Genomic DNA, 10,056 nt, shown 5'->3' with positions numbered 1-10,056 from the left:
TCTCAGTGACATTAAAAATCTATTTTTAAAGACAGATGTGACCAAGTGCAACAAATATAAGATGAGATGTTTACAGATATTTGAAGTATTGATCATATGTAGAACACAGAGCAGGTCCAATAACAGAGTCATCCTGCTCACAAACAGCAGTTTGGTTTCATGAGCTCACTTCCTGCAATGATCCTCAGCTTCTCTCCAAAGGAGCCGTAACATGTGGGCTCCTCACCATGATGAGGATCCCAAACACACTGAGTTCCTTCATCCACCTGATCATGTACTTATTAAATAATGTGATGGTTTTGTGTTTTTTAAAGACTTTGAGCCTCTAAAATAACTGGTTTGGACTTTAGGGCCAAAGCTCCAACATTAGAAAGCCGTCAGTGTGATGCTTCCAGTACAACAGCACCTCTGAGTGTGTGTGTTTACCTCTCAGACTAACTCCACCCTGTCATCAAGAAGATGGAGGAAGAGGACGGAGCAGCATCTGCAGCATCCAGCTGTGTGTCTGTGAGGAGTGACGGGGTTACACAAACACCTCCACCTTACAGTCATGGACCTGCAGCAACAATGTAAGAACACTACTAACTTTATTAGTCATTTCAACATAACCATGACAGAATCATTGATCTGTGATTGGTTCAAACTGTTTGATCTGAGTTTGATTTTTATTGACTTGTTTTCTTGCTAAGATCTGAACTCTGTAAGTTTAAGTGAAGTCAGTGCAGCAGAATCAGAGAGAAGAGCTGAGAACAAACTGAGTTCATTCAGAGACAGAAAAAAATGGCTGATGATTGGCTGACCTGTCAGCGTTATGAGGCAGACACAGTATCACAGAGGGATCAGCTGATCATATGGCTGTCAGAGAGAACTGATCAGTTATTGAAGTTTGTGTTTGCAGAGGTCAGAGGTCACAGTCTCCAGCATCCAGCTGTGTGTCTGTGAGGAGTGACTGGTCCAGAGACAGACCTCCAGGCTTCAGTAATGAACCTGCTCCAACAATGTCCTTCAATCATGGAGCTCAGCTGACCATGTAAGAGATCTGCTAACTCAGAGTTCAAAGGTTGTTGCATAATATGCATAATATCATTCCATTCAGTTGTTTGAAACGGAGCAGGCAGAAGTATATCCTCATTTAGCCCTACACCCACAGGTTGACGTCTTAATCCTTTCCTCATCATTCGATCTAAATTTGAACAAAAACTTATACAATGCCTTCAACTTAGGACATAACATGACAAAAATATTTTCTCATATTCAACTAAAACTATATTTAAATTTAATAATTTGCAACACAAAATAAACATCACTTTGATTACATACAGCAGAGTCTGAAGCTCAATATTTTAGAGTTTTAGGGACTGATGTGTTATGAATGTAACATGTGTGTTTGCAGAGGTCAGAGGTCACAGTCTCCAGTACCCAGCTGTGTGTCTATGAGGAGTGACTGGTCCAGAGACAGACCTCCAGGCTTCAGTAATGAACCTGCAGCAACAATGGTCTTCAGTCATGGACCCCAGCTGACCATGTAAGAGATCTGCTGACTCATTTATGGGTGTTTGACATTTTGTGACCACTTTATTATGATTTTTAAAAAAATATATATTTCCGCATAAATGTGATGTAAAACATAAAGGACACAAAGATGATCCAGTTACACAAACGAGAGAAGAATATTGGAATTGGTTATTAGTTTTCTTAGAAAACTTAGGGACTCTTAGGCTCTCTTCTCCTGGCCGCCGTCCAGTACGCATTGCATGCGACACCTACAGCGCCTCCTGCGGGTGGTGGGCCTGCAGGAGGGTGGGCCAATGTTGGGAGCCAGTGAACTAAGTGCTGGCCACCAGACGCCTGCACTCGGGCATCTTCCCTGGGCTTGACTTCAAGGGGACCCTGGTAACCGAATCTGGGCCGGGTGAACTCTTCCCTTGATTGTACACTCGTAGGGGTCTTCTGAATTGCTCTTTGTCTGGGCCCTCACCCAGCACCAATTTGCCATGGGAGATCCGAACAACAAAGACCCTGGGATCCCTGGGACATACAAACCTCTCCACCATGATAAGGTAGCGATTTGGTGCGCTAATTTGAAAAAACTAATCTTACATTTTTTCGTTAACTTGACTAGCTGTTATTTAAAGAGAAAAATACAACCATTGTTGAGTCTGGGCTTCCACAGGCTCCGCTAGCCTAGAGACGTATTCCTCGTGAAGAACGAAAACCAAGACAGAATATCTTCAAGCAGTCTTTTACTCGCTAACAAGTAGGGATGGGTACCGGTGTCCGGTGCCATGGTGGCACCGGTTCTGACATAAACGGTAGTAACCAGACCGAAAAGCAGCGCACATTTCGGTGCTTTATTTCAGTGCTTTTTTTTTTCCTGAGCTGTGACACACTTTAGATTCTAGCCAATCATTTTACGTTTCCGAGGATAGTAGGCGGGGCCAGGTACGTACGTTCTTTTATAGCAGAGCTACAGATTAAAAATGCCCAAGGCGAAGCGGTCAAAAGTCTGGCTGTACTTCACAGCAAAAGATGCAAACTCAGCAGCAACAAGTGCTTTAAGCTGATACTGTGATACTGTCAAAGGAGGTAACACCAAGAATCCGATGAAACACCTGGCGACGCGTAGCGGGGTTTTTTTAAAGCCGAGAAATGCGCCGTATTTGATAGCTTGCTGCGAGACCTCACACCGAGCACATCTACTGCCGGTGGGTTGCCTGTTATCGGACCCGGAGTAACATCCCCCAAAAACCCGAAGAATAGAGTCCTGGCCCCTAGCCCTGCCAGTGTAGCAGAAATGATGACGGATGATGATGCAGCAGCAGCCGTTCTTCTCTGCGTGAGTAGCTTAATTGTTCGTGTGTAATTTACGTTGAGTAGGCTAACCACGTTATTACATTAATGCATGTAAGGTGAACTAGCAAACATCATCATAGCTACATGCGGCTGTCTTCTTGTTTGATGGCAGATACTCCCTTCACCCTGGCCAAAAAGGCTAAAATGACCAAAGAAAAAGTGGAAAACAGTTAAACATGAGAGGTTTTTGGACAAAGTTTGTGTTTTTTTCCATTGTTTAAGCACTGCTTCCAGCCAAGAGTGATACCATATATGCCCCATAGCTGCAGAAAAGGCTAACATTGTTATCTTTTTACAAAAAAACAGCTGTACATGGGAGGTTTTTGGACCAATTTTGTGTTCTCCATTCTTTAAGCACCGGTTAAGCACCGGCACCGTTTCAAAAGTACCGGTTTGGCACCGGTATCGGATAAAACCTAAACGATACCCATCCCTAACAAGGAGAGGTGATTAAAGTCCCCAGAGATCAGGAAAAGGGCCTGAGGGTGCTGTGTTTGGAGTCTGCTGGTTACAGTGTGCAGGACCTCACAGGCTGCTGCAGCATTAGCAGAGGGCGGGACATACACAGCTATCATAATCACATGTGTAAACTCTCGCGGTAGATAGTACGGTCTCATTCTAACCGCTAGCAGCTCAATGTCCTTGCAGCATAGCGTCTCTTTGATAGATAAATGCCCAGAGTCACACCATCTATCGTTCACAAACACAGCCAAACCCCCTCCTCTCTTCTGACCACTCCCGTTGTTCTGTCTGTTCATGTTTATGTGTGAGTCCAGAGTTAGCACGGTTAGCCACGACTCAGTGAAGCACATCAGGCTGCACTCCCTGTAGCTCCTCTGATATCGGGCAAGATATGAACTCTGTAAGTTTAAGTGAAGTCAGTGCAGCAGAATCAGAGAGAAGAGCTGAGAACAAACTGAGTTCATTCAGAGACAGAAAAAAATGGCTGATGATTGGCTGACCTGTCAGCGTTATGAGGCAGACACAGTATCACAGAGGGATCAGCTGATCATATGGCTGTCAGAGAGAACTGATCAGTTATTGAAGTTTGTGTTTGCAGAGGTCAGAGGTCACAGTCTCCAGCATCCAGCTGTGTGTCTGTGAGGAGTGACTGGTCCAGAGACAGACCTCCAGGCTTCAGTAATGAACCTGCTCCAACAATGTCCTTCAATCATGGAGCTCAGCTGACCATGTAAGAGATCTGCTAACTCAGAGTTCAAAGGTTGTTGCATAATATGCATAATATCATTCCATTCAGTTGTTTGAAACGGAGCAGGCAGAAGTATATCCTCATTTAGCCCTACACCCACAGGTTGACGTCTTAATCCTTTCCTCATCATTCGATCTAAATTTGAACAAAAACTTATACAATGCCTTCAACTTAGGACATAACATGACAAAAATATTTTCTCATATTCAACTAAAACTATATTTAAATTTAATAATTTGCAACACAAAATAAACATCACTTTGATTACATACAGCAGAGTCTGAAGCTCAATATTTTAGAGTTTTAGGGACTGATGTGTTATGAATGTAACATGTGTGTTTGCAGAGGTCAGAGGTCACAGTCTCCAGTACCCAGCTGTGTGTCTATGAGGAGTGACTGGTCCAGAGACAGACCTCCAGGCTTCAGTAATGAACCTGCAGCAACAATGTAAGAACACTACTAACTTCATTAGTCATTTCAACATAACCATGACAGAATCATTGATCTGTGATTGGTTCAAACTGTTTGATCTGAGTTTGATTTTTATTGACTTGTTTTCTTGCTAAGATCTGAACTCTGTAAGTTTAAGTGAAGTCAGTGCAGCAGAATCAGAGAGAAGAGCTGAGAACAAACTGAGTTCATTCAGAGACAGAAAAAACTGGCTGATGATTGGCTGACCTGTCAGCGTTATGAGGCAGACACAGTATCACAGAGGGATCAGCTGATCATATGGCTGTCAGAGAGAACTGATCAGTTATTGATGTTTGTGTTTGCAGAGGTCAGAGGTCACAGTCTCCAGCATCCAGCTGTGTGTCTGTGAGGAGTGACTGGTCCAGAGAAAGACCTCCACAATTCAGTCATGAACCTGCAGCAACAATGTTCTTCAATCATGGAGCTCAGCTGACCATGTAAGAGATCTGCTGACTCATTTATGGGTGTTTGAAATTCTGTGACCACTTTGTAATTTTAGTTTATATTTTAAAGTGTTTTTATTTGTAGTTGCCTGTATTTTTATTACACTGTGTGTAACGTGGTGGTTTGTGCTGTTTGGGATTGTTTTGGTGTATTTGTGTCAGAACATCAGATAAATGATTTCATCACATTTTAAAAGAAAGTATCAGGATAATAATCTGAACTGAGTCATCAGAAATAGAAAGATGGTCTCAACAGGCCACTGAGCTGATCTCCAAAGAAATGCAGAAGATTGAAGAGTCCGAGGCTGTTTATTTGTCACAGGCATCGTCATACACGTACAACACAGTGAAATGTGCTGAGCTGCTCCTGTGACTGGACAAAACATTAGAAACAATCATTAAATGAAATAATGAAACATTGTGCAGATGTAATGTTAAAGTGCTTTGTGCCACATTAGCACAGCATGTACTGACAGAGCAGTGCAAGCAGAACAAAGCAAATGAGCAAAGTGATGTAAACAGAGTAACTGAACAGAGTGAGCAGAGTAATATCAGCAGTAATGAAGCAGCAGGATCAGTGTAGCAGCGTGTGACGTCATAATGAATCAGACATGATCTGAAATATGACAGTGAGACAAGAACATGATGTAAGGTCCTGTTTAAACCCTGATGGTGATGCTATGAGGGGAGCATGTTCTGATTTAGGACTTGGATGGTCTGAGGATAGAAGCTCCTCTCTGTTTGTGTCCTGATGGTGCAGAAGCTTCTGCCTGATTGTAGAAGGAGCTGAAGCCAGCATCATCCCAGAGGTGAAGCTCCTCTGTGTGCAGACCTGAGGTCAGATTCCTCCAGGCTGATGTTCAGGATCTACAGAAACGTGTGGTTGTAGTTATTGCTGCACTGTGTGCTGACAGCAGATACTCAGAACAAAGCGCTGCACACGTGTTCTTTACAAACATCTGTACATATCAAATATGGATCATGGCAGTGAATGAACACGTTTCTGTCATTTGTTTCATTGGCTTCTTTTTTCTGCCTGTGTTCATGTGATTAATGTCTAACACATAAACAGGTTTGTAATCAAACATCACATCATCAGGGAGGCATCATGAAACAAAGTTACTGCTGGAGGCTGAACTCAATTTGGTGGCAATGTTCAAAAATATCACTCAGATCATTTCAAAGCTTTTAGTTCTTCTTCTTCACTTCTGTAAAATAATAGAAAGGAAATCAGAACCCAGAAGTTCACTTCCTGATGACTGAACTCTTTCAAAATAAAGCTGAAAGCTCTGAATGTGACACCGCTGCTCCACCACAGTTTTTAGAGGAGGTCAAAGGTCAGTTGAAAGTGATGGATCCCAAACTTCCAGTACATCCAGTGAAGGACATAATCAGCTGTGTGATGAAGGCTTTTGCTGTGGAGTTTGTAGGCTGATCACTCTGTGTTTAATAAGACAGGCAGGAACAGCAAAGGAAACTTGGATTCTGAACTCAAACACAAGTTTCTCCACTTTGACTTTTCTCTGTGACCATCAGAGCTTCTGCACAGTGTCATCAAATCTGGATGTTTGTCACTGACAGTCAATGATTTTAGTGATAAAGAAATGTGTTCACAGAGGGAGGAAGAGGAAGAGGAGTGGTGTCTGTGAGGAGGAGCAGCTGTCCTGCTGTGCTTTGTGTCAGGACGTCCTGAAGGATCCAGTCTCTACCAGCTGTGGACACTGGTTCTGCAGACAGTGCATCTCCTCATACTGGGACCAGTCTGCTTCATCAGGAGACTGGTCCTGTCCCCAGTGTGGAGAAAGATCCAGAAGCAGAGCTGGACTGCAGACAGCCAGTCAGAGCAGCTGTGTACAAAGTAAGACTGAACATCTGTCTGCTGATGGACTCATTTCTGAAAACTGGACTTCTTGTTGTTGTTCAGACATTGAAGAGTTTTCTTTCTGTTTTTCTTTCTTTCAGCAGATGTTGGTCTGCAGGAGGTTTTAGATGAACATAAGATCAGTCTGAGGAGGAGATGTGAACGTGTGACTGAAGGAAGTGATGAAACAGGAAGTAGAACCCTCCTCAACAGGATCTACACTGAGCTCTACATCACAGAGGGACAGAGTGAAGAGGTTCATAGCCAACATGAGGTGAGGCAGCTGGAGACAGCTTCCAAGATGGACGCCCTCCATGACACTCCAATCAGGTGCCAGGACATCTTTAAAGCCTTACCTGACCAACAGAGACCCATCAGAGTGGTTCTGACCAACGGCGTGGCTGGTGTTGGAAAAACCTTCTCAGTGCAGAAGTTCACTCTGGACTGGGCAGAGGGCTTGGAGAACCAACATGTCAGTGTGGTGGTTCTGCTTTCATTCAGGGAGCTGAACCTGATCAGAGATGAGCAGTACAGTCTTCTGGAGCTGCTCCATGTTTTCCATCCAACACTACAGAAGGTCACAGCAGAGAAGCTGGCTGTCTCTCAGCTTTTGTTCATCTTTGACGGCCTGGATGAAAGCAGACTTTCATTGGATTTCACCAACAGGAAGCTGCTGTCTGATGTCACACAGAAGTCATCAGTCAGCCAGCTGCTGACAAACCTCATCCAGGGGAATCTGCTTCCCTCGGCTCTCGTCTGGATAAATTCCCGACCTGCAGCGGCCAATCAGATCCCTCCTACATGTGTTGACAGGCTAACAGAAGTACGAGGCTTCACTGACGCCCAGAAGGAGGAGTACTTCAGGAGGAGATTCAGTGATGAAGAGCTGTCCAGCAGAATCATCTCCCACATGAAGACATCCAGGAGCCTCCACATCATGTGTAGAATCCCAGTCTTCTGCTGGATCACTGCTACAGTTCTGGAGCACATGTTGACTACAGAGCAGAGAGGAGAGCTGCCCAAGACCCTGACTGACATGTACTCACACTTCCTGCTGGTTCAGACAAAGAGGAAGAAGAACAAGTACCACGAGGGACATGAGACGAGTCCACAGGAGCTGACGGAGGCTGACAGGGAAGTTCTTCTGAAGCTGGGGAGGCTGGCGTTTGAACATCTGGAGAAAGGAAACATCATGTTCTACCAAGAAGACCTGGAGCAGTGTGGTCTGGATGTGACAGAGGCCTCGGTGTACTCAGGAGTTTGTACAGAGATCTTCAAAATAGAGTGTGTGATCTTCCAGAAACCAGTCTACTGCTTTGTTCATCTGAGCATCCAGGAGTTTCTGGCTGCAGTCTACATGTTCCACTGTTTCACCAACAGGAAGTCAGAGGTGCTGAAGAACTTCCTGGGAAATAAATACAGAGAGTCATCTCTGGATGATTTCCTTAAACGAGCCATGGAGAAATCCCTCCAGAGTAAAAATGGCCACCTGGACCTGTTTGTTCGCTTCCTTCATGGCCTCTGTCTGGAGTCCAACCAGAGACTCTTAGGAGGTCTGCTGGGTCAGACAGAGAACAGTCCAGAAACCATCCAGAGAGTCATCAAGAATCTGAAGAATAACAAGAAGTTTAAATCCTCTCCTGACAGAAGCATCAACATCTTCCACTGTCTGATGGAGATGAACGACCTCTCAGTACATCAGGAGATCCAAGAGTTCCTGAAGTCAGAGAAAAGGTCAAAGGACCTCTCTATGATCCACTGCTCAGCTCTGGCCTTCATGCTGCAGATGTCAGAGGAGGTTCTGGATGAGTTTGACCTGCAGAAGTACAAAGCATCAAAGGAGGGACGACTGAGACTGATTCCAGCTGTGAGGAACTGCAGAAAGGCTCGGTGAGTCCAGATGTGATCATTAACATCATTGATCAGTGTCGGTTAATAGTTTAATCTTTAAATTAAAAACACAGTCCTTGGTTATAAAGTGCTTTACAAACACCAACGTCACGGCTAACAGCTGGATTCTCCTGTTTCAGTGCAGCTAGCCAAACAACAAAGAGCCACTTGCTGCTAAAGACACAGTGAAAGTGGACGGTATATCCTCCATTCTTCATGTAAAACACATGCAATGAATTGTAATGCACCATCTGTGTTTACCTTCATGCAGTTTTCTCTTTATGGTAGACTTGGATATTTAAATGTTTACCTCCTGGAGAGTCTTGTTCACTTGATTAGTTTTTGTGAAGGGGATTCTCCTCACCCCGTCTCCAAGGGAGACACCAGCTACCCTTCAGAGAAAATTTATTTGCCCCACTTGTAACCACGATCTGGTTCTTCCAGTCACTGCCCACAGCTCGTGACCATAGGTGTTAGGTTTTGTATTGTTGATTGTCATTTATGCTTAGAAATATCTACTTATATATGCTTAGAGTTTTATAATTAGTTTTAGATTGGTAGAGGTTCGATCCTTAATAGTCTGCAAACTTTGTGTGCATTCCACTCTAGGAGCATGGGAAGAGGTCGTACCTTGTCTTATTGTTTTATGGTAGGATAAACGTGGCTATATCTGTTTTAGGCTAAGTGCCTTTTGTTTAGATGAACTGCTAGACTTCCAGACCAGCAGGTTTAGGGAAGTCATTTTTCGGGTCACACTCTGACCCCACACACACACACACACACACACACTTACACAACGCACAGGCAAGGTACTCTTTGTTTGTATGTAGATGTCATATGTTAATGACCCTGTGCATATTCATGTAACCACAATAAAAGGAGTGCTATGGGGAACCTGGCTGAGAGTCTGATGGAGGTCAAGTGGTGGAACGACACTTGACTCCAGGCAGGTCTCCCTCATGCATGAGTAACACGAAGAACTTTGCCTACTTGGTGTTCAATGCTTTTGCTGTGTAATTATATTGTCTTCAACGTTCCAGCGAATAGGTTCAAGCTACAAACCTATCAATAGGTGAGGGCAGGGATGTAGATCGACCGGTAAATTTAGAGCTTCGCTGTCACGCTCAGCTGTCTCTCTCTCTCACCACAACAGACCGGTACAGCGTCCACCTCACTGTTACCGCAGCAACAGTCTGTCTGTTGATTCCTGCTCCCCTCCCCCTTCTTTACACGACCCTGAGATACTCAGACTCCTCCACCTGGGGCAGGAACTTGTCTCTGACCCAGAGTGGGCACTCCACCCTTTCCCAGCTGAGGACCATGATGCT

General features: G+C 44.3%; 1 protein-coding gene across 1 annotated transcript; it reads left to right on the top strand.

The window, feature by feature from the left end:
* Window positions 1-245: 245 nt before the first annotated feature.
* On the top strand, window positions 246-8,968 carry LOC120727450 (protein NLRC3-like). Its single transcript, XM_040021703.1, has 9 exons — window positions 246-569; window positions 899-1,030; window positions 1,394-1,525; window positions 3,914-4,045; window positions 4,409-4,510; window positions 4,840-4,971; window positions 6,594-6,835; window positions 6,940-8,728; window positions 8,869-8,968. Exons 1-9 carry the CDS (start codon window positions 460-462, stop codon window positions 8,915-8,917), a joined length of 2,820 nt encoding a protein of 939 aa, XP_039877637.1. The 5' UTR covers window positions 246-459; the 3' UTR covers window positions 8,918-8,968.
* The last annotated feature ends 1,088 nt before the right edge of the window (window positions 8,969-10,056 follow it).

The sequence above is a fragment of the Simochromis diagramma genome, unplaced genomic scaffold (genome assembly GCF_900408965.1).
Source record: "Simochromis diagramma unplaced genomic scaffold, fSimDia1.1 OVJJ01000356.1, whole genome shotgun sequence".
NCBI classification, from domain to species: domain Eukaryota; kingdom Metazoa; phylum Chordata; class Actinopteri; order Cichliformes; family Cichlidae; genus Simochromis; species Simochromis diagramma.
Note: the sequence above shows the minus strand (reverse complement) of the source record. Positions and strands in the feature narration are given on the sequence as shown.